Source organism: Sturnus vulgaris, chromosome 4, assembly GCF_052056855.1.
Source record: "Sturnus vulgaris isolate bStuVul1 chromosome 4, bStuVul1.hap1, whole genome shotgun sequence".
Taxonomy (NCBI): Eukaryota; Metazoa; Chordata; class Aves; order Passeriformes; family Sturnidae; genus Sturnus; species Sturnus vulgaris.
The window spans coordinates 8,258,315-8,283,213 of NC_142246.1; the positions used below are offsets into that span (position 1 = coordinate 8,258,315).

Here is a 24,899-nt window from a genome sequence, read left to right on the forward strand (position 1 = left end):
AACACTGGACCTTCATTTAAAAATGGAGTACTTGATATTGTGTAATCATTGCTGTCTACCAACATTTGGTTGAGTAGATTGCTTATATACTCATTAATTTATATTGCTTCATGATCTGGGAAGGGGATTTATTGTCGTAAGAAACGGCAACATTTGTGTTTAAAGAATTTAGGTTACTGAAGCCTATAGAGATCTGTGAGAAACACAGCTATGCAAATTGTTCTGATAAATTAGCAATCTGTCGGACCAGGATGATTATCTAGTCAAGTTTTATGTTACAAAATGGGATTCTCTTGTAGCTATTTTTATCAAAGAACACTCATTTAAAGAGTGTATTGTTCAGAAAAAGAGGGAGAGAAGTCTATCACTTTTCAGGAAGATGGTTATTGAAAACTGGAGGTTCCTAAAAGAGTTGTTACTATTTTTACTCTATAACACATAAGCCAAAAGGACCTGTGCATTTTGCAATGCAATTTCAGTTCTGGGGCTAGGCTGATGAAGCAAATATCTCTTTTACTTGTGTAGATAAGTAGGGAAGTATTCTAAAATGTAAATATAAGTAGTTATATTTATAGCAATATACTATAACCACCACACTATTACACAAAATGTGGCAAAAGTTCTCTTTTTAATCAGTTATCCCCAGTAAAAGCACAAAGATGATGCTATACAATTTTCAAGGAAAAAAATTAATACAAAATTTACCCCTAGAATCTCTGATGTTTTTTTCAGTTCTTGTTTGTTCACATATATTTTGTGTGTTTCCATCACTGTAAATACAATTTTAGGTTAAGAACATTTATAATTCATTATTTCAATCTGACATTCTTCTTAGACTGTAAAATGGAAACTCAAACTCACACAGCTGTTACGAGGCTAAGACAACATTTCATGTTCTGTGGAATTACATTCCACTTAAGCATAGTTAGCAGCTGTGTGAAAATAGTGAAGATTCATATTTTGAACTGAACTTTCATACCTGCCAGAATTTTGATAAGTGGAAGCTCTAATGTGCAAAATAAGTTCCACAAACCTTGAGCCTGTAAAGTAAGATATAAATCCATTCTTCAGTACCAGCTAACTTTGATCTCAAAACATATAGTAGTGTCATTAGGTGAACATATTTTCCAGTGAGCAGTATTTCACTTTCTGTATACTCCCTTTTTACATGACAACACTGTTTGTGGCATGAAATATTACTTAGTGTAAATTAGAGTATCTAAATGCTGTCACTTCTTTGTGTGGGGAGCAGGAATTTTGCAATAGTAACCATTTTGTACAAGAATACTGATAAAGAAATATATATACACCTTTTTTCTAAACAGTTTATTTTTAAAGCAAGCTTTATTATAATAGGACACACAGTTATTCCTTTTCCTTTGTTCACTTGAACAATTAAGCAACCATTCATAATTCATAACCTTCTTTTCATTAGGAAGAAAATAAGAGTTGAAAGGGTTATGTCCCCAAATTACTTACAGAGAACAGAAATTCTGCTTTTTTTCTAACCACTGAAGCAATCTGACTTGTCTAAAAACTCTTGTGGGCTCAATCTCAGTGTTTCTGTGCTTTTGGTATTTCCCTGCTGCCTCCCTTCATGAATTGTTTACCATACTGCTGGGCCACTTGGACATCCATATTAATATGGCTCCAGCATCTAATGCTCAAAGCCCTACACCTACTACAGCAATGTCCAAGACAACCCCTGGGAAACTATGATGCCCCTTCCACCAGAACCTGGACATATCCCTAAATTCTGGCACTTTTCCAGGTATATGATCATAGGCAGAAAACAAACACACACTCCAATAGATTTCTTGAGACACATTCTGAACTGCAATAAAGGGTAAAATAGAATAAAATTGTTCACTTGGAAGGGACCTACAGTGACTATCTAGTCCCACTGCCTGGTCAGTTCTGGGCTGACTAAAATGTAAAGTATATGATTAAGGGCACTGTCCCATTGCCTCAAACACTGCCAAGCCTGGGCCATCAACCACCTCTCTGGGCAGCCTGTCCCAGCATGAGACCAGTGCCTGGTTAACACAATCTAGAACAAAACATATGCTGAGAGCTTTCATAAGTAAGGAAGACATAGAAAAAAAATCTATACTATCTTCTATCTCTTTTACACTTCTTAGACAGTAATATACAGATTTAAAATACTAAAAGAAAAGTCAATATTCTGAGCCTTTCCTGTTCTCAGAATCTTCATTTAGTTAAATGCAGCAGAAGAAAAGTTTCTTCTAAAGATTAACCTTGACACCATCTCCTTCTAGAAAAAATGGCAAATTTGATGGGCAATTTATTTTAAATGTTGACTGCCAATGTAGACCACTAAGGACTGAAGTATTCTATTATTCTAATTTGAATGAAAAATATATCATTAACTCTCTTTATTTCAACACTTACATGGTTATTCCTGAGCAAATTCTTTTTGTCTTACCTTTAAGCCATGAGCAAGATCCATCATTACATTATAAAGCTTCTCCAAGTTCACTCCTAAGTTTTGATACTGATATAAATAAATAAAAAATAATCAATAACTTTATTGATAACATAAAAGTACTTAGAGTATTATCTTTTTAAAAAGGTGTAAATTGTAAAAATGTGCTTTTCTGTATATCTTTTGTTAACATTTTAGAAACATTGTTAGATCTCTGTCAAACTCAAATCATTAACATAGCACTAGATTATGAACATTCCAGATTTTGCCTATTCCTATATTTACAGAGAAATACAGTACGGATAAACTGCCTTTGACACTGAAGTCAGATTTCCCTTACTACTTGTAAAATGAGGAAAAATTCCTTGCATTCTTTTTTCATATAAGTACTGCAACTTTTGTGCCAGAACTGTTAATTTCCTTCCCTTCTCTTCCAGATGTGTTCCACACAGCACCAGGTTCACCTCCTTCAATTGGCTAAAAAACCATTTTGAAATGTATACAAATACTGAGAATGATTGTTAGCTCCAAGAACATGACCATTAAAAATAAACTTTATAAAGACTGAGAAACAGCAGGCCCCGGAAGGTAGGATGCAGAGGGCTCTCTTCAAATCTGAAATATGCAGATCCACTGGTGATGATCCTTGCTCTAAAACAGTCTAGTCCACACTGCAGTGAAAATCACCAACCTGTCTCCAAGAAACCTTGTCCATACCAACTTGTTCTGGAACAAATGAGCTGCCTGTGAAATACAGATCTCTTGATCCCTTGCTTGATCCCTTTCTGGAGGTGGAAGAGAGCCCAGTGACTGGCTTCAACTGACACCAAAATTCCTCATCAGTAAATGCAGCAATGACATGACCAGCGTAATGTGTAGCACCTGTTCCAGCAAATGTTTCAGGGAATGTGGACCATGACCACTTTGGCACAGCACCAAATATACAGACAAGCAGCACATCTTCGTGCTAGAGGTGTGTGGGTGAGTTGTGGGCTACAGAATAAACCAGCAGTCGTTCCAAGCACTGTGGTGGGTGGACATGACTAGCACAAGACAGGAAGCTTCACTGAAGTAGTGAGGCACAAGATGATTTATCACTTACCACAGATCCCTCTGGCAGTATAGACAACTGTTAGGAATCTACCAGTAAAAACAGAGCAAGAAGACTGAAGAGATAAAACTGGCAAAGAGCCAGGAGACACAGGAAGAACTGAGGCTCACTGAGCATAGAGAAAAGCCAAAAAGGAAGTGCGAGAGTGCAGGTGACAATTTAAGGAATAAGGCATGGGGGGGAATAATCACAGGATGTTACAAGGAGGCATTAACTGGGAATTGAGTGAATTAGTCAGCATAAAGACACTGGAGATAGCTGGGGCAAGGAAACAAACTAGACCTGAAGTAGGACAGGAAGGAAATAAAATTTCAATATTTAATTCAGAGCTGGGAATCAGAATGACAAAGTTGAAAAATAACTAAGAACAGATGTGATATCTGAAGAACAAAGACTGAGTCAAGCTAAGGGAAGAGTCAAGATTAAGGATGCTGACTCACAGCAAGGCCATCACATACAGAAATAACCACAGATAACTGCTGTCTGTTTGCTTGTCTATTCCCTACACTAATAACTTAATTCATGAAGTAGCTTCTGAACAACTGCAGCTTACAGCCAATGCTTTCAGGTAAACTGCTTCTGGTTTTCTCAGAAATGTCTACACTGATGGGTAGGTGCCAATACAACCAACCCCACTTGACATCTGTGGATTTGTATCCTACATTATAGTGCATTATTTGTTCTGAATTAGCAAGGCCTCTGAAAAGTGAATGGCATAAAAAACCCAACATTATTTAGGTTTCTCTACATCATCTTATCCTTCAAACAACCTCTGAAATCTAATGTGTCCACAGTAGATCACCACAGCCCAAAAAAGTAAATATTTTATAACAGGCAACACATTTCAATAGAAATACAGAAGACATTTGATACAATATAGGAAGAACCTTCCATAGTGCAGGGGATAACATCTCAAAAATTCATCATGTATTCTCTCACACTGAGAATTAAAATTCCGATTTTTTTCATACATATGCTGGAAGGTTCACATTTAGCTCCCTGCTGTTTCTCAGCCTCTGATGTGATGTCTTTACCAGCTGTGAAATTTAGCAGAATTGTTAATCACAATCAACTAAATACAAGCTACAGTGCCCAGGAACTGGAGAACACAGCATTAGATATTTTGGCAAGGAGAGTTGGAAATCATTTTGCAGGAAGGTGAAGAGAAAAAATATAAATTGTATATTAATTAATGTTGTTACTGAACTTCACCGTTTTAAAGGAAAATTTTACAGCTGTTCCTGGTGAACGAGCTCCCATCTTGGTAGATGCAGTAAAACCTCCCCTTCTCCACTTTCTTTAGATTTCCAACATGTAGCATTAATCTAATCATTTTCTTCTATTATAAAAGCATTATCTATCTTCTTCTGCAGTATTTTCTAAGCAATAGCGATTCTATTATCATTTCCTTCCCTTTTTAACCCAACCACAAACAATTGAAAACCAACTACTTACAGATACATTTCTCAAAGTGCCTGTATCTGTATTTTCTGCTCCCTTTGAAAAAGGCTTTTCAAAATACTTCTGTATTAAACACTCAAAGGAAGGAACTGTGTCACTGGGGTTTATCAGCCACGCTGCAATCCTTGGATCTAACACGACACTATTAGCAACTACAAAAACAAGTTATTGAAAATACTTCAATTACCTCCCATACTGAAAAATAGCTCTAAAGATTTGCCCATATTTCCTCATGCACACATCACAAAAGGACAAGCATTTATTCTACAAAAATATTAAACATTGAATTTGCAGCTGTAACACATGTTCAATATCATGGCTACACAGGAGGAAGTTCAGTATTGCATATTTTTGAAGAGTGTTGCTTCATGAGGTCGGGTTGAATTTTTTTGGTTGGTTGATTTTTTCAAGTTTTCAAATAAAAGTAAACTTCTGGCTCCTTAGATTTACTGTGAAAACCTCCCTTTCTTAGAACTGAAAAGCTTCAAGCTGAAGGTTTTTTTTTATGCAAGTCTCCTGTGTTACAATTTTCTTATTGCTGTTGTTAACTTGACTGATACCCACAAAGTTGCTATTGAGGATGAGGGAGGTATGTACTTCCTAGCAATCAGACCAAGGTTGCTAATGTATATATGAATTCACATATGGGTGCACAATGGACTGTTGCCAAAACTCAGAACCTTTTGTCCTTCAGCATCATGTGTGCCTACACTGCAGCCTCACATTCACACGGAGGGATAGGATGGGCCAAGCCCACTGCTGTTTCACTTTCCTTTGAACTACAACCTCAACATGTGTCCTGCAGTTCTACAAAGCACAGGAGAAACTAATAACTAGACTGCTTTGTGATGTATTAAAAGATAAACCTAAGTATCCTCTTCAGTAATCCCTAAGTAAATTCAAAGGATGACCTACAGGTACATTTATAGACAATTCCATGCTACACAACCTTACAGTGTCAGTTACCTGGAAGTAAATTTTCATGTCTATAATGCAAGTTACAGCTACAGAAGTACTCTAAAGAGAATTTTAGGGGTTTTGTTTGTTTTGTTTGAGCTCTGTTTGTTTTTCCATAGCAGAAATAATGTGTGACAAAGCATCAAGTTTCAAAGTTTAAAAGCCTAGACAAGAATTATTTTGGTTACAAGAAACTTCAGATTCAAATCCCATGGATCAGGTAGGATATAACCTAACAAGTACTTCCTGTGTGTACAAGTTATAAAACTGTCACTATTGCCAGTCCATTACAGCATTTCTTTTCCCACCTTTCCCATTCCCAGTGGTTTTTGCACAGATCTTCACACTAGACTTTAAATCATCATCAGTTTACTGTGATTCACTGAAACTTTCAGATGCTGAACACAAGCTGATGATTCTCCATAGAGGGAACCCTTCCTGAAAGGTCACGTGTACTCTTGTAACTCACTCAGCAGTGATATATGGAACAAAAAAAAAAAAAACAAAAACAAAAAGAAACCCCAAAACAAAAAAGACATATTTACATCTTATGCCTGTTGTTTGTAGTTGCTTTTAAATCCATAGAAAGAGTCTTACTTGTTTCTGTCAAAAGAACATGGGCCCATTCAATTGCTTTCCTAATTCTGACAACTATGAGCATCTCAGGGATTTATTTTATCCCTTCCTTTGAGCAGAGGAAGTTTTTTTTTCTAGAGAATATGAAGTAGTTTGACCTTTTCAGCTATAGTCAGGACTGTGCTGAGAGCTTTTGTTTCCACTGGAAGCTGTCCTTAAGTTACTCAATGATTTGATTCCTACTCTGAGAAGAAATACATTATCTTGACATGCCAAGCTTCTGATCAGCTCCCCCAAGAAGTCTTCTTTTTCAGGGTACTAAACTCTGTTTTCCAATATTCAACTTAACCACTAATTTAGTTATTTCTACACTTAGAGATTTTAACAGAAACACCAATAGTGCAGTGATTGCAGGATGAGATCATAGATTCAATACTTGCCTTGTTTCCAGCTGATTTCATTCCCATAAACTTGAAGTAGAGTCCTCAGGAAATCTTTTGCATTGAAGCAAATTATTGGAACTTTGCACTGTAGCATTTGAAACAACACTTGCCTGCACAGAAATAGTTCATTAATACACAATATACTGCTCCTAGATTTATTTAATCTGTTTACTTTGTTCTTTTAATTGGCACCTAATACTAAACAGTTAACCCAAGACATTTCCTTATTCCTATAAGAACAGAAAACTGCATTTGAATATTAAATTCTCAGTTCAGTAATAATCAAAGCTATGTTCTATAAGAAATTAAAACATCCTAGCAGATATGCTTTATCACATATAAAGAAAACAAATACTTGTTTAACTCTTGAAGTGCAACCTTAATCCAAAACACCAAGTGGCATCCCTGTAATGCTTCAACATACCCAAATAAGATTACAGAGGCTAAACAGATGTAGCCTTATAAAACACTGATTTAAAAGTTACTAGACAATCTAAATTGCCATAACTGCCCTGTGTTAAATCCAAAATGCTTCATCTTTGTCATGTATTTTTTATACCTCTTGAAAATGTCTATAATTACCTCACTCATGGTATTTTAAATAGACATAACCAACTACATAAATATTAGTATATAGATTTACCAACTATGTATGTCTTTTTCTTAATAAGTTATATTTTGGGCAATATAGAAAACTAACAGTTTTTATAAAGTATTTTGATGCTATGAGACCACAACTCCAAGGGTTCAGACATATTAGAAATCAGATAGATCACAGGGTATTGCTGTATGCATTATAGATCCATTCTTAAACAATTGCACTATTCTTACAATAAGTTATTACCCATAGGTTTCATCTAAATGCTAATACTCTTAATCAACTTATCCATTTTTTACTGTTCATATGTTTATGCTTTACTGATATGTTCTTCTCAGTTCACAACTTTTATTCAAGCTGACAACATGCTATTAAACTTGTCATGTGACCCCAATATGATAGCTGGAAAAGCAAAGTCATGACTTGTTTCAAGCCATGATTTCAAGAAGTGGAAGAGATGCAACTAAGAACCAAGTCCCACATCTTTAAATTAATGTTTTGCAATTTAATAACCCAAATTCAACAGTTTACAATAAGACAGCTATTACTGAAAGTCATAAAATATTCTGATGGAGTTTTAACATGCTAAAGTATTATATCTAGGAATCAGATTCAGATCATTTTCCCCTTTTTGGGATATGATTTTCAAGCTAATAGGAATAAAAATGGATTTTGGTGATAATAACTGGAAGTTTAAAACATAGTCCAATTTTTATTAAAATTTAGTGCAAGTATTAAGCAGATACATGAAGCCTTTACTTCCAAAATTATATTATATTATTACTGAATATTAGTAAAGCTTCATTTGGAATGTCAAAAGCCATGAAAAAAAACTGCGCAAAAAAAAGATTTGAAGTATTAACAAAGCTCAGAAAGTGTGTTTATCACAATAATGTCCATCAAAAATGTACTAGCTAAGAAATGCAGTTCAGGAAATGTAAGATAAAACACAAGAAAGATAAATCTGGACAAAATGTATTCTTTGGTCCTGTCCAGCTTTAACTGCTCATAAAGGATTTGGAGGTGAATGTAAACAACTCCTACCAGAATCCCAAACTAATTCTGCAAGGGTTGCAGTCAGTGATATGCTGAGCCCAAAGGAATAGTCTATTCTTACTGGGTTTCTATTAGCCCAGACTTGATACAGAACTAACACAGCCAAAATTAAATTCAACAATGGCATGTAAGGAGATTAGACCTGTGCTAACCAACATCATTATTGCTGAAAGCATATGTAAAGCAAAAAAGTATTTTTTCCAACATACTCTCACCAAGAAAATTTCTTGTGAGTCTGTTCTTGTTCCCAGAGAGATGATTGTTCAGTTTTTAAATAAATTAATTTGCCATTTTCATTAGCAGCATTCAAGGTATTGACAGTTGAAGTGTGACTGGGAGGACAAGGCTGATCAGTCTGATTCTTCACCAGCACAACAACTCCTTTTATTGATGAGGTAGAGGCCTGTTAAGCATAATTACAATAGTGTTTCCTCTGACAGATTTTGTGCAATTCTATAAAGAAAAATTTCCAAATATTTTACAATATGAAACCTACAGTTACTGCATACACCATTGACAGAGTAGAGGAGCATGCAAGTGTTTCAGCCTTGAAACATAAATCCTAGTGGCTTCATTTTCTCCAATTTTACTTAGTAACTTAAAATGAAATGTAACCTAACTGTACATCTTGGTATGTCGTACACAAAAGTGTTGCCAATGAACATGGCTTTGTGATTATCAGTCACACGGACATTCAAATGGTTCTACAGATCTGATTCTAAATAAAACCCATCCTTCACTAACCTGCTCCGAGTTGAGCTGAGAAGAACCATCTTGAAATATCATAGTAGTTACAAAAGCTGCTGCCTGTTCTATAGTTGCAAGCAGTTCACTTTTTTCTTCACATCCTAAACTGCTGATATCATGAGGATACTTTCCAGAAGACTTTATTTGCCCAGGAGTACAGCTCTTTCTCCTTTCGTGTGAGAACATGTAGGTATTTACACACAATCTTCTTGTTTTCTCTGAACAAGATGTAGACACATTTTGCTTCCTTTTAAGAGGAATAACTATTTTCTTTTCCCCATCCTTCAGGATTTTTTCTTCTACTGAAAGACTCCTTTCTTGATATCCCCATTTTGGGAAACCTGAATCCTGGTAACAGCTCAGTATTTTGGTATCTTGACAGCCAAGTATTTCATCCATATGCACTGTCCTGACTATCTGACCAGCAGTTCTTTTTTCAGGGCTGACAGTTGCTTTTAATATGGCAATTCTAGAATCACAATTCACCTGGGAAAATCAGAAATTTTTAGCAAACCAATTACTTGACTTATTAGGAGAAACTAAAAATTGCATGAAGTTAATTTAGATAAGCTTTCAAGAAAGCAAAATTCTATGAAAAACTGTTGATACTAAGAAAACAGAGCCAATTTAGGAGAACTACATTACATAAACCAAGATTCAAGTATGTATCACTAGAGATTTTGTTGGCATATACTGTTTATATTCACAACCACTTTTTTAAACCTAATATTAGTCCAACAGTAAAAATGGCAAATTAACAACCATAAGATGCATCTAGTCCAGTGGCTTGGCTTCCATGGTGACAAGGTTATTATTGTCTGAAGCTAATTCAGCTTCTGCCACTCCCAAAATGAACAGTGGCTGTTCTAAATGAAGACAAATTAATTGGACTTATGCAATGCTAATCAAAAGGTGGGCACTATAGTTATTAGAAGGTGAAAAATCATATCACAGAAGGGCCAAATATTTAAGAGCCATAGAAAGACAACTAATTCTCTCAAGTGTATTCTCCAGTCAAACTGCAAATTGTTTTATCATTTAACACAGCAGAATTTTAATTAGGACACTCTAGTAATTATAGAACCAGGAATAAGCAATTCTCTTTTAAAGATTCAAAAAGTACTAACAGTACTAACAAAGCAATTTAATTATCAAGTCAGAGTAATACAGCTGGAAGTACAAATAACCACAAAGAGAAACAGCAGCTTCCGTGAAGAACTGATCTTCTATTAGAAATAATGACATGGCTGGAAGCAGAGAAAATGACTCCCAGGATGTAGTTTCATAATTTATGTCAATGTAGGAAGATCTCATTAGATGCAGTGAGTCAAAATTAGAGTGTCATCATTACAAAAAGGGGTTCCACTCCTATCCTTGTGCACCCACAGCTGTATGAGCACCTGTGAGCCAGTGTAATTTGTAGGAAACTATCTCATTCCACACAAAGCATGAGTCTCCTGCATCTTGAGCAACCTTAAAGGAATTGAAGTGTGCAACATGCACCAGAGTCAGAGTAAAGAAGGCTGTGAAATTTGCAGCTGGGATTTGTTGCAGCATCTGCAACTCATCTATCAACTCAATGGATTTTATAAGCAAAGCCTGAGCTGGGGCTGCCACAGTTAACCTGCTCCCCTCATGCACTGGCACACACTCACACACCAAACCAAATTCAGAGAGATTATTAAACCCAAAATTAAGCTTCCTAATACAAAGTAATTTTTCATATCAGCTCATTTTATGATTGTTCAGTGACAGGAATCTGAGAATGGTTCTAAACTCTGGTGACTGCCTGAATGTGGCAACCTTATTTCTGATCAATCTGTCATAAAAGACCAACTTCCTGTGAAAAGGGAACAGAAGTTGGGCCCGACTCTCATAGGTAAATATAGGCCAAGTGTAAAATAAGACAGAGGACGTTACCTGAACTATGACTGTATAAAATATATCATTATAAAGCTTGTTACAAAAGAACCAGTCTATAACTTCAAACCTGTTACAAAAAGACTACTTTTAGTGGTTTTCAATCTTACAAAATTCTTGCCTTTTCATTTCTCAGATGTGCATCTTTACCACCTAGTTTATTTTCCTTTGTCTTCTCTAGACCTTTAAAAAAGAAGAAACAATTTACAATACAAATGAATCTGCAAGCAGCCCATATAACTTAGGTTTCATACAGGGTTATATTACTGACACTTTTACCAAACCTGAAAGAATTGTAAAAAAATTTCCCTCAACAACCACTTATCAAGTTTGTATCAAGCTAGTATTCATGTTTAAAAGGGCCCTGCAGGTTTCAAAATATGCATATGCAAAAGACCACTCTGTCATCATTAAGAAAAAATTATTTAACATTCACTACCAAGCAGAAAAACATTTTCCATGATATTCAGAGGAAACATTACTATAATTCCCTAATTATGTGAATTTCCCTCTTTCAAGAAAACACAACTTATTTTGGTCATAGTAAAGCTGGGGGTATGAGCATGAAGGAAAAAGAAAGAAAAATCCAAATTCTAGAAACTTTACACAGCTTAACCGTTTCCTTGGAATTCGGCAGCAGTATTCCACAAAACCTTTGTTCTAGAAAGCATTATTTGTATTTGAGTTTAGCACATCATGTTCTACAAATTGACCATGTTTCACCTGCAGGGGATAATTTTTTCATATTGTTCATCTTGCAACAGAACAGGCATTTTAAGACCAAATAAGAGAGAGCAAGAAGCATTCAGACCTGACAAACTGACAGACTGGAAGATAAGGTGACAGCAGTCCCACGAGGAGCAAGCCAGCCACCAGTGCTGGGTCTGACACAGAGCACAGCACAGCTGGGAGTCTGGGCCCTCACTGAACTGCCAGAGACCTTTAGCCCATTGCTCTGAAAGTACAGAGGCTGAAGTTCCAAGAAGGCTTTTCAAATGCACCTCAGACTCACAACCATTAGGACATGTGTTCCTTTTCTGCCTTAACACTGTCCACAAGTCCCAAGAAGAGGAGAAGCAAGTGAAGCCTGGAATGAAGGAGCCAGGGGTAACAGGCTAGCAGTAATTCCATCAATGGGTATAGAAAGAGGAACAGGGCAAAAGAACTCCCCTGAAGTGCAGGTCTCTCCTGAGCTTGCAATTAGTTACAACTCCTTCATGTCTCGATTATCTTATTGCCCAGCCAAAAGACAGCTCACAGGCAAAGCATGTACTTAGTCCCCACACAGTGAAGTACAACACTAAACTGCTGCTGTCAGCTATAAATTTGCATTACCAGCACCAAGATACTTTCTGAAACAGAGGTGTTGACCAATGTCAAATCAAGCAAAGTGATCTACTTCAATTTACTAGAACTGTTTTTAAAAAACTTGTCTGAGGAGATCAACACCTTTGTCTACAGATGAAAATAAGCTTATTTCTACATGTTGGTTTAAGTACATAATCAGACATTTAGCTCCAGCTCAGACTTCTGAGCTGTTAGAACAGTCAATATGGCACCACTGTGTTTGTAGCTTCAAACATTTTACCTTTGGTTTTCTCGACACTTTCTACAACGAGATAATAATTTAAGAATGACAGTATCTGAGTTTACATTCAGTGCTTTTAATTGTTTCACAGCTAGATACTTCTCCTTGACAAATCCAACCCCCAGAGAAGACAATGAGGATTACATTTCTCTCCTCCAGCACACAATAATCAGTATGACAGGTATTGAAGAGATCTGCAACTTCCAGTTTCTGAATTATAACAAAGTATCACCAGAGGGCAGCAAAAACCCATCCTTGTCCTCCAGCTCCTCAAGGCTTGACGGAAAGCTTAGAGCTCCACTGCCAGGATAACCACAGAATATCACCAACTAGGTCAACATTGCAGATATTGGCTCTGTTTGAGCCCAATATTTACCTTCTAAATACAAACATTTTTTTCCATTAAGTAGAATTAAAAATTTAAAAATCGATCTATAAAATACAGTTCAATGCAGTCTGAAACAGACCAACTAACATCAGAGGTTTGCAGTTGGTTTTGGTTTTTTAAGAGGCAAACTTCTTTTTTACAGACTTACACTGAAGCTATATGTATCTGTATAGGCAAAGACAAGGTAGCAAGAGAAATAGAATATCAAACTGAGGCAAAAAAGAGATCGAATTTTCTTCAAAATCATCTGGGTTTTGGTGTCAGAAGTACCACATAGAATGTAACATTTTAAAATTAACTCATCCCACATTTCTTTAAACGTGTATCATTGATTTACCACCGATCCAATACTTTACTTAAAGAGGAGCCTGAACCTTAATACAGAACAATAGCTACAAAAAACACAGCGTACAGAGGAATAAATGGTAGATTTAAAGCCCATTGATAAGATAATATTCCAGGATCTAGTTCTCAGGAGAGAACAGAGAACTGAAATTAGGCAAAACTCTTCAACTTCTTTCCAGAGCTACAGTTCAATTGACTGTGACTTGCACAGAACTGAGAATAAAACCTGCACCTTGCAAAACCTCCCTAGTATCCACAATGTTCTAGACCTGCTGAGGCACTTCTAACATTACCTAATTTGTTCTTTCACTGGGACCTTTGTTCACTCTTCCCCCTAGAATGTCACAAGGAGCACACTGCTAATGAATGTGTTTTAAGGACAGACATGAGTCTGGAGAGCTCAGAGGTTTCCTGGTAAGTTCCTAGTATCCCCAGTGATCTTTAAATATCTAGTCCAGAGTCAAGTTAATGTATGCATCTAATTTTTGACATTGTAGTACTTAAGTAACAGTTTGAAATTTCCATATAATTCTGTACCACATAGCAGGAACAGAAAGAGAAAAAATTAAATTGGTGGCACCATTCCTTGCACTCACCTAACATTATTGAATAGGAAAAGTCCCAGCAAAATGTCACAGTTACAGCTTAATTTCTTTTCTAAACCTGAAAAAAGGTGAGACTTTAGGTTCTTTTCCTCTATTTAAAAAAAGGACTAGAGGTTTGATATTGCCGTGTTTCAATTTTTCAACAAAAAAACAGGCTAATATTTACTCACTCTGGTTATTTTCTCTGTTAGTCTGAACTTCTACAGGAATAGACTGCAAAGCTGTCATAATCCTTTGAGCAATATCAGATAAAGGCACCTTAGAAATCTCACATCCTATGTACCGCTCCATTTTTAAGATTAAACCTAAACACAGAACACACAAATTATGAATTAATCAGGGCCATGAGTAATCCTCACTTATATTCTGTTGAAATTAAAGACAAAAATATAGTGAATCCTTTTAGTCATTCATTCTTAATGGAAAACAACATTTGCTCCCAGACATACCTATCAGTACTGTATTGGAAATAAAAATATAATAATTTATAAAAAAGAACTTTGAAATAGCATTTTAATACACATATTAAAAAATCAGCAGTCCTAAGTACAGCTTAAAAAAAAATCGGATAAATAAAACAAGAAGTATGTATGTCTGAGATACTTTCAGCCTCTCAGCATCTTTAAACTCACCTGTATCTAGCACATGCATACATTTACTGTAACCAGTGCTTGGATTTTATCAGGAAAAACACAACTTCCAAGTAATTGCCAAAACTAAGCCAACACAAGATTAAAGAAACAAGCATTACTATCATAATATACAGCCATTAGTTATGTGCTGTTTCAGGAAATACTTATCACAGAAGACCTCTACTTTCTTAAATTTTGTATAACTGATGCATTCAAATACTGCTATATATTGGTAACTTTAAAACAGCTACTATAGCTTGTCAATTTAAGAAACTGGTCAGCAACGTCTATAGTCTCTACCAGCTTTGACCCCAGCTACTGTTGTTGTAAATGTTATCCTTTTCTGAAAAGGAGCTGGTTTTCCAGCTGACCTGTCTATATTCTGTAGTACCTAAAAAATACTTAGAGAATCCCTAGTTACAATACACACTGGAGAATCACAAGAAACTGCGTCCACACTGATTAATTCTTGTTGTTTTACAGTTAGACCAGAAGAACGTTCCCATTTAAAACTTGACACAAACACAGAGAAATATCCAACACTTTAAAAAATATTTAAAGGATCCAAGCTGCACAAATCAATCACCCTAACCAAAACCTGCTTTTGACTCAATTATTCCTATACAAGTGGGTAACTGGAGTCCTGTTGCTCTGGTCTTCTCCCACTAGATCCAGTCAAACTTAACCATCAGCAAACAACAGCTCCTCTGCCTACACAGAAATACTTTTCTTGGCTCCAGGTACACTGCAACTTTCAATACTCACAAGGGCGAATTTTTTCATCTAATTCAAAGAGGAACATCCATCATGCTGCATTAGCACTGCCTGTATCTACCTAGCTCTAATTAGTAGCCATGTGAAGGAAAGTGTGAGAGGTGGAACGGGTTCTTTTCCCTGACATCCCAGGAGTCAGAAGTATAATTCCTTCCCCACACTCAACTCCTCCTAACTTCCATGACTAAGAGCAACACTTATTTCCTACACAGAGTTAAAGTGCTTCTTGACTTCTCAGGCTGGGAAGCAGCAGTCACAGCCCCAGGGGAAGACCAAAATGAGAACCCATCAGACTAAATACAAACAAGACACCGTGCCTGAGAACAGGCCTGTTAAAAAAACCCACATAGATTCACCTTAATATTAACCACACCGAACTGAATTGATGGAGTTTGGCATTTAATAATAAACACAATGTATAGAGTTAAACACGAAAAAAGCTTGAAATTCAGACATAAAGACACCCAACCAGTAAGCTAAAAAAAAATTGCACATTTCAAAATAAGTTATAATCATATAGAAGTTAAAAATCTGTCATCAAAATAGTTTTAAGACTACTGTGACTGAATTTAAACTAATATACTAACCTTCATCAATATGCATAGTGCTTGAAAGCAAGCACAGCTGATCCCACCAAAATATAAGAGTGGAAGTTATACTATAAAAGCCTATTTAGTTCCATTGCTATATTAGCAAGCTATATAAAATTTTGATAAACAGGCTAACAATGCACATGAAAGTACAAGTATGAAAACATCAGCCCTCTGAATTGAAATGCCTATCATTATAAATTATAAGGCAAACTCAGAAGTACAAAAGATAAATTTAAAATTCTTGTTCATTGACAAGTCCAGTATAAGTATGGACTGGTTTCAATGGAGAAGATAGGCCAGAAGTTAAACTAAGATACTGGAATGGTCTTAAAACAGATGGTCTTGGTAGTTAAAACAGATTCTGGCACATACTCCAACACATTTCTAACAAAACCAAGTCTTCTTAGAAGAACTGTAAGGGAAACAATCATGGAGTATCTGCTGCCTTTGAGAACTCTCCTCTTTACTATGAACACATTACATTCTTGTTCCAAAATCTGGAATGTCTTCTCCACATTTATTTTGCAGTTCAATCAAAAGTTCTTAGCGTGCAAAAAGACTTAACTCAAGGGTATGGCATGTTCCTATTGATGCTATGCTGTGTGCAGCAGAAATGAACATACAGGCCAGCAGAAAAGCTGCCTGAATTTACTTCTTTCAAATAACCAACAATTACTTCATATCCAAGAGTTCTGACAAAACTGAGATTGAATTCAGTGGGCAGAAGACATAAAGCAGCACAATCTCATCTAGTAACAGTGGCAGTTAAGATTCACTGTAGTGACAGGTAAGTGTCAGCCTAGACACTAATGCTTATTGTCCCATAAACTCAGACATTTTACATTAACATTTTCCTTTCTTAAGAGTACATTGCTGTTTAGACATTAAGAACTCCACTGGTTGAGAAATTCTTGTCTTCCAGACCACTGGCTTTAGCCTGAGACTGCTGCTCAAGCTTCTCCACCATCTCTTTCAAGTGCTCTTCATCTTTGAAAAAATACACATACAAGTCTCTTTCCATCCGATGCAGCCTATTGGACTCTAAAAGGCTTCTCTTCGACTTCAGATCTGCAACCAGATCCTTAAGGAGATGATTTAGTTCATCTAAATCCACTTCCAGTTGGTGAAACTGCTCAGTAAGTTCCTAACAAAAAAGAAAAGACAAACAAAATATTACTTTTCTATTATTTTATTACTTCTCTATTGCTAATACACTAGCTGAACTAGAAATAAGCTTTTTGCTTTGAGAAGACACTTGTTTGTAATCAAAAAGTAATCACAAAAAAACAGAAACAAAGATAATATGGGATTCCATTCCATTTATGTAATTTTTGAGCTCCATGTAACAGAACTCATATTGTATTATGCAAGTGTAATTTCATTTACTTGTTGACCAGATGAGTAAGACCATAAGAATCTGAACCTGACCTAGAGGGATGAGTGAATTATATTTTCTATCAATTACACGTCTTCATTACTAGTCAAATCTTAAAAGGAAACAAACAAAAAAACGAACAAAAAAGCCAAATAAATTTTACAATCAAATCATTAAATACCAGCTACAGCTTTCCCAAGTGGCATTCTTATGATAGTTCAATATAAGCAGACTAATAATTTACTTGCACATTATTCCCATATTAAAGGAATCACTTTTCTTGAGAAACAGTAGCAGTAGAACGAGATGTCGTATTTTAAGAAGTAACTTCAATCAATAGGAAGGTATTTGATTTAAAAATGTACAATCCCTAAATACATACTGTTCCAATTACAGTCTCATTTTTAAATAAAAACTGTTCTATATGTTGCAAATTCATTTGACAGATGAATGTTAAATATATTTTTATGCAATTAACCAGGAAAGTATTATATAACATAAGATTTCCCTTGATGCATTTTTTGAGGTATCTACAATGATTTTAAAACCATAAGGTGCATTTAACAAACCCTGTTCCCATTTAAAACATGTTCTATACATAACACCTGAGGGCTGTGTAGCAGGACTGTCCTACTACAACTGTCCTTCAAAATTCTGGTATTTTTATTTTGTGCAAATGACCCACCCATGGCCAGGCTTTTAAGGGGCCAAACTGTACTACTGTGGTCTTGGAGTTAACAGGGGAGAAAGCCCATATGAAAAGAAGAGCAACATAAAGTTTTCCAGTGACACCCTATCCAGACAAAGGATCTCCCACACCACAAGCTTACAGGAATACAGGACTGCATATGCCTTTGAAAGAAATTCAGTTAGGTGCAACAGTTTGCTCAGAAACAAAAAAAATATTACCTGCCAGCATTTACAGAAATCCAGCATTTGCCAAGAACAATGCAAATATTCAGCATCCAGCAGCATCATGTTAATAAATTTGATGCTGTTAAGTGGGGTCAGCTTGTATGTCTAGAGCATTCACACAATACTTTTATCAGTAAAAGAATATGACACACAATGTAATAATTTGGAAAAAATCATTAAGGGCTCACCGGACTCCGGAGCTGTATCTGATTTGTTCCACAATAGAAAGCCTCATGAAGAGCATCCACATCCCTTTCTAGGTTGGACAAAAGGAGAGATTGCTCTTGAGCAGATGCTGCCAGCTGATCTTGTACTGCAGCACAGTCCTGCTTTAACTTCTGAGCCATCTGCTCCAGGCCTTTGTATGTTTTAAACAATTGTTTTTTACTTCCTCCTTCCAGGAGCTGATACAGCCTGTAACAAGTAAAGTTAAACACACAAGTATTTTCACTTTCCTAAGCACTCTATATCATCATTAGTTAAGAGAACATGTCTGTGTTGAGAAGTCAGAGGATGAGTAAGGTAAGTACTGCTGAGGGCATTTTTACAACACTGCTATATCTCCCACTGATTACAGGATTCCATCTGTATATAGAGTGATTAATAGGAATCCAAATAATTTCAGTAACAAATTAGCAGCAATGAAATACTAAAGGAACAGTTAGTAAGTACATCATGAATGCAAATAGAAGTTGACAGTGTGGTTTTGCCAACTATTTCCTAACACTTCAAGGGCTGCAAAATAAGATCGACTTGTTAAAAGTGCTGAATGAAAGCAGACTTCAACAGCCAATGAGAAATAAGAACAATCTTTGTAACATTTTCAAGCTTATTGAAGTATTTCCTGTTTTCTATCTATGAAGAGACTGCTAAGAAATTAGTTACAAGTCATACAAAAGACAGCATTACACACTATAGCAAACTCTACCTTACACTGCATCAGGAAAGGGCCTAATACGATTTCAGACATTACACAGTCCAAATGTTACTGCCACCTCTGCATAACAAAATCTTCAGGAGCTGATCCCTAATATAAAATCAGACTGGCTTTATTAAGAGTAGGAGCTATATTTCAGAAGTAACTGAATGTCTTTCAAGCGTCTTTTGTTTACAAACCCTGTAAGGTTTTTAATTCTTTCAACCTCCCTTCACTTTAAAAAAAAATGTAGCCAGAAACATTCAGTGACTTGGAGACTTTATAACAAAACTGAACAAAAATGTAACAAGCTGATACAACGACACAACAGGAGTAAAATTAAGGCCGACTAATTCTTCCAGTTATTCACTGTGCCAAACCATACTCAGTTATCACTTATCAATTATTTTAAAAAACAAAAATTTAAAGCACCATTCTGAAGAAGGAGGAAAAATCTGACAGTAACACACTTATAATTACACAATATATGTCATCAAAAGGTTTAGTCTTGATGGAAGAGCAGCACAACACACATCCTTAACTGTATCACCTGAACTTTAAGGAGACTTAATTATTTAGATGGTGAAAAATCAGACTCCTACATAGGTGCCAGGACACTCAAACCAGATGGCAAATCAAGAAGTAAAAATAAGCTAAACGCATTTCATAGTCTGAAGGAGTCGTTCCTCTCTCCTACCACATGGGGCTTTAGCCACCTCAGTCGATGAGGCCGTGCACACAACCTGGGAAATCACTGCTGTTAACATCGACACCTCTAGAGTATCAGGAGGTGCTAGATAAGACAGGCTTGGGTTTAAACGTGCTTCGTGTTACAGTTATTAATTAGGAATGTTTCAGCAATATTAAAAAGACTGATAATTGAATAGTTTTTCCTCAGGGAAACCTGAAATAATTTCAAAGGACACGGAAGAAACAAGCTTCACATCTTGAAGGCTTCAGTTCTTGAAAATTCAAAATTCTAATTAGCTACAGCAAGTAAGTAAGAACTCAGCAGCAGGCAAGGCTTCCCTTGCCTGAGCCTTCATCTCCCCAATATTACTTCAAAGAAGTTCAACAGTGACTATAATACTTACCTGCAGGATACACCATCCTCTGAACTAATAGTGCTCCTCGGCTTTGCCTGTTCAGTTCGTTCAGCTATCGCCTGGAGTCTCTGCTGCAACTCATCCGTGCTTTGTTTCAGAGATTCTACCAAATTCTCAAGTTGGCAGCTGATCTCCCGGTGTTTCTTCATCTCCATTTCACAGGCCAGCTGAATAAGTTCAAATGATGTTTTCTGTCTTATCAAATGCCTGCCTACTTTATCTTGAATTGCAGCGTAACTGTCCTGCCGAGCAATTTGGTGATCTAAGTATTCTTTCACCACTGGTGCAGTCAAAAGTTGTGCATTCTTCTTAAGAAGGGGAAGGAGCTTTTCATTATTTACCCGAGCTATATCTTGTTTAATTGCTGCAATTTCAGCACTTAAACTAGATATTTTAGCATCAATGCTTTCCTGTTGTCCAATATCCTGCATAAAACAAAATATTTGTGAATTTCTTCATGGTTCCCACCAAGCCACCTCCCAAATATTCCTTAAGTTTATATATATAATTCATGTATTTATGTTACATTTATATATAAAATTAAATGAAAACTCCTCAACTAGTTTTACAGAATTTTACAAAACATTGCAAATACAGATGAACAAAGTAGATAATAAATACATTTCAGTAAAAAGTAATTTCATTCTATCACAGGGTCAGGAAACAGTTTATTTTGTTACATATAAGAGCTGCATTTTACCAGCACCTATTTCAAGCATGTCTAGCTGAAATCTCACAAGCAAACATAATTTTTTATATTCAGTTGGATGATCAACACTGCTGGCAGTATCAATCTTTTTCAAATTACCCTAATCAATCAAGTCCTATATACTAGTCATCCATAAATGAAAATACACAAACTGACATGATGCCTCAAGTTATTCCACGACTGGTGTAAGCAAATACCTTTCCTTTCATTATGATTACTTCACAAATTCCACTAGCCACATCTGCCTGTCACTCACTTGTTGAGAGACTTCTAGGGCTTCAACTACCAGATTCATTTATTTGGTACAAATATTTGAGTTTCCAGAGTCAGTGAACTAAAACATTTTAAGCTTATGCTGCACAATAGAAATAGGAATATATCATATTGGCTCCGCAATACCACAAAATTGCAATCAAAGCTAAGATTCTATCTACCATAAAAAGAGCCAGTTCTAATTTGAAAATTCTAAGTTAAACTAAACTAGAAAAGTACTACACATTCTAGGATTTTAAAGGTAGTAATGCTGGAAAGTAGAATTAAAGGTACTGTACCACATTGAAGAATTTCTAACCATGAAAACTGAAGATATTTCACAAAAGCAGTTTTGTGAGCTAGACTAAAACTTCATAAAAGTCCAATTTCACTACATAAAAATAACTGAAATAACAGTAACTCAGCAATTCCTTTCACTAGATCCAGTGGAACTTGCCTGTTTAAAACTTCAGTACCTTCTATCACCTTTCGTGCCTTACCTTGTCCGAGGACTGCAGCAGGCTCTCTGCAAACTTGAGAACTGAATTCATGCCCTCCTCTTCAGCTTGCAGCTGAATTCTCTGGTTCTGACCACAAATATACGCTGCCTGGAGCCTGGCTATCTCTTGCCTCTCTTCACAAACTTCATTAGCCTCATCAAAAGGGACTTGCCTGATAAAATCTTCGAGTTGAAAGCTGTCTTCATGTGAATTTTCAGCACATTCAGACGTACCTTTATGAAAATACTTTTTTATGTGTGATGCAAGTGCTGCAGTGCTTTGTTCTTCCACAGACAAATATTTGTCCAAAGAAAGCCTGGAAAAAAACACTGGATGTGTGTCCGAGCCTTGTTCTGAATCTGAAGCAGTGAAGAAAGAGGCAAATTTCTTCACTGCAGCTATAAGAGACTGCAGCTCATTGTCAAGCTTCTCATTTGCTGCAGTAAACATTTCCAGTCCTTCTTTCCAATTCTTACGTGCTTCTTCCTCTCTGCTTTGGAACGTTTGTAACACGTGGCTGTTTGTAGTTACCATCAGTTGAAGCTTATTATACCGATGGATTTGAAGGTTTTTTAACTTCTGAAGAGTTTGAAGCTCATCCTCTAATTTCTTCACTTCTTCCTCTTCTTCCCTGTCCTCCTCTTGACTCCTAGCTGTTGAATCTGTGGGGTCCAAGGTTTTAAGGACTTCATCCAGTGCATTTCCTTCCAGAACAGGCTTACCACACTGGAGATTATCAAAATCCTGCAGTTCTTCTTCAGATACCACATGCTTCTCATTTAAGTTTCCACAAAACCACTCCAAAAATGATTTCTCTTCTGAAGACTCAAACATCCAGTCAAAATCTTCTCCATTAAGCTCATCAGCCTTTGGATATCCAATTTTTTTAAGAGTTTCCACAAAATCCTTTCCACAGCTCATGATGAAAATATTTTTGTAATCAGAAAAGATCCAAATACATGAAAAAATCTGGGGTATTATTCCAGCTTTAATTTTTTTGCCATTTAAAATGAATATTCAGTATTTTAATAAAAAGAGTCTGTACAGGAAAAAGGAACTGTCAGATCACAAAAAAAAAACAACAAAAAAACCAAAACCCTGAATGCTGTTTTGGATTAAAGTGGCCATTCAAAGACTAGAAACCAATTTTAATTTCAGATATCTTAATATATTTTGTTGATCAAATCGGGACATATTTTTGTATCAATTACAACCCAGATCATTGCAAGCATTACATTTTTCCTCAATCCACATAAACTTATTATGAAAACAGTATAATATCATTAATTTAAAAGCAACAGTTGTTAATATTGAGCAGTTCATTGGCCTGCAAAAGTGATTTTACTTACACAGTTTTCAGCATATTCATTTTAAAAACCACCCATGATTATTTTAAATCTTCCAAAATGACCAGGGTTTTCAGTTTCTTCTAAAAACAAAACTACAGTGACGTTACACTGCACTTCAAGATCTTGGCTCTAAGGGTTTTTTTACCTCAACAGCAAGCAGAATCTTGTCTTCTAAACCTTTGTTTTAAAGTTTCCTCTGAAAATGGAACAAGAAATACTTTAACATATAAATACCTCAACATAAAACTGCGAGTTTTTTGATCAATGACAAAAAATTAATGTTAAGATCAGTGTAAAAATGCTCTTGTGAAAACGGTCACAACTTACAAGAAAAGGGAGTTTGCTGCTTTTCTGTTTCCCAGCAGACAAATAATCAGCCTTGAGATCCTAAAGCACGTGTAACAGACAGCAAATGATATGGGATAAGTTACCAACAGTCAGCAGGCCTCGTCTGCAATACGGGTAATACTAAGGGACGTTTTTTAGGTTTATATTACTTAATACTTTGTTTCTAAAACATACATTTCACCCGAGAACCCCACTCTGCCAGCGAGCCTGGAGGGCTGAACAAGTAATGCTATTCCTCCAAAGTTCCCCATGTGTCTGACTTAGCTCAGAGACTGCAGATGACACAGAATGTTGCTCGAGTTTCGTGTCCTCTGCATTCCGTGCTTAAAAGAGAGGGACATTTTAATGTCCTAAAAATACAAAAATATGGGTGCCAAGAGGATGCTGCCAAACTCTTTTACGTGGTGCCATAAACTAAAACACAAGAAGTTTGACTTTAACATGAGGAAGAACTTCACGTTGAGGGTGGCAGGGCACTGGAACAGGCTGCCCGGAGAGGTGAAATCTCCCTCTCTGGAGACATTTCAAAACAACGCGGACGCGTTCCTGGGTAATCTGCTCCAGGTGACCCTGCAGGGGGTTGGACTGGATGGTCTCCAAAGGTCCCTTCCAACCTTACTGATTCTGTGAAATAATGGCCCCCACACAGCCCTGTGCGCGGGCACTCCGGGCCACCACGACACTGTCACTGCCACCAAACAGCACAAACAACAACTCCGGAGCCCTGACAGAGCACCCGCCATGCCCGAACCCGCGCGGGCCGCACGAGCGGGGCCCTCAAGGGCCACGTCCCGGCCCCGGGGCGGCCGCTGCCTCCAGCCACGCTGGGACCCGGCCGGGACGAGAGGTCGGAGGGGAGCAGGGACGCGGTGGCGGCGGCTGATCCCGTGCCGCCGGAGCGAGTCCCGAGCCCGCAGCACAGCTCCATACTCACCCCAGCGCTCTGCTCTGCCGCAGCGGCGGCTCCAAGTGAGGGGAGCGAGGCGAGAAATGGCGGGAAAGCTGAAGGGAGCCTCAGGGAGGGCTGAGGGAAAGGCGCGGGAAGGCGGAGAGCAGGCTAAGGGAGGGCTGAGAGGAGGCTTAGGGAGGGTAAGGGGCGGCGGCGGCAGGAAGGCCGGGGGAGGGGTGAAAGAAGACTCAGGAAAGGCTGAGGGGAGGTTCAGGAGAGGCTCGGGAAGCGCCCACAGCT

General features: G+C 37.0%; 2 protein-coding genes across 3 annotated transcripts in view; both read right to left on the minus strand.

Moving 5' to 3' along the window:
* POLN (DNA polymerase nu) overlaps window positions 1-10,301 on the minus strand; it is an 83,144-nt gene extending 72,843 nt beyond the window's left edge. Inside the window, exons 1-7 of the mRNA XM_014895179.2 lie at window positions 9,393-10,301; window positions 8,864-9,051; window positions 6,992-7,104; window positions 5,013-5,170; window positions 2,447-2,515; window positions 980-1,040; window positions 706-770 (exon numbers count right to left, since the gene is read on the minus strand). Of these exons, the coding sequence (XP_014750665.2) occupies window positions 706-770; window positions 980-1,040; window positions 2,447-2,515; window positions 5,013-5,170; window positions 6,992-7,104; window positions 8,864-9,051; window positions 9,393-9,794 (1,056 nt within the window). The 5' untranslated portion in view covers window positions 9,795-10,301. The remainder of the gene's footprint in view (window positions 1-705; window positions 771-979; window positions 1,041-2,446; window positions 2,516-5,012; window positions 5,171-6,991; window positions 7,105-8,863; window positions 9,052-9,392) is intronic.
* Window positions 10,302-16,029: 5,728 nt separating this feature from the next.
* HAUS3 (HAUS augmin like complex subunit 3) lies at window positions 16,030-24,887 on the minus strand. 2 transcript variants are annotated; one of them, XM_088163031.1, is made up of 6 exons: window positions 24,645-24,887; window positions 23,690-23,749; window positions 22,014-23,558; window positions 20,541-20,977; window positions 18,719-18,944; window positions 16,030-17,384 (listed from the first exon to the last, which is right to left on the minus strand). In XM_088163031.1, the coding sequence occupies exons 3-6, from the start codon at window positions 22,932-22,934 to the stop codon at window positions 17,118-17,120; spliced, it is 1,851 nt and encodes a 616-aa protein (XP_088019157.1). In that variant the 5' UTR covers window positions 22,935-23,558; window positions 23,690-23,749; window positions 24,645-24,887; the 3' UTR covers window positions 16,030-17,117. The 2 variants fall into 2 exon arrangements, with proteins under 2 accessions (XP_088019157.1, XP_014750724.2); XM_014895238.2 differs by lacking the exon at window positions 23,690-23,749.
* Between the last annotated feature and the right edge of the window lie 12 nt (window positions 24,888-24,899).

Bases quoted from the DNA above. Each gene is read 5' to 3' on its own strand.
- HAUS3 (XM_014895238.2), bottom strand. From the start codon at position 22,934: ATGAGCTGTGGAAAGGATTTTGTGGAAACTCTTAAAAAAATTGGATAT. The intron at 18,945-20,540 runs GTAAGTATTATA...TACTTGTTACAG, and splicing joins GAGGATGGTGTATCCTGCAG to GCTGTATCAGCTCCTGGAAG. The intron at 17,385-18,718 runs GTGAGCCCTTAA...CTTTTTTGTTAG, and splicing joins AGATACAGCTCCGGAGTCCG to GAACTTACTGAGCAGTTTCA.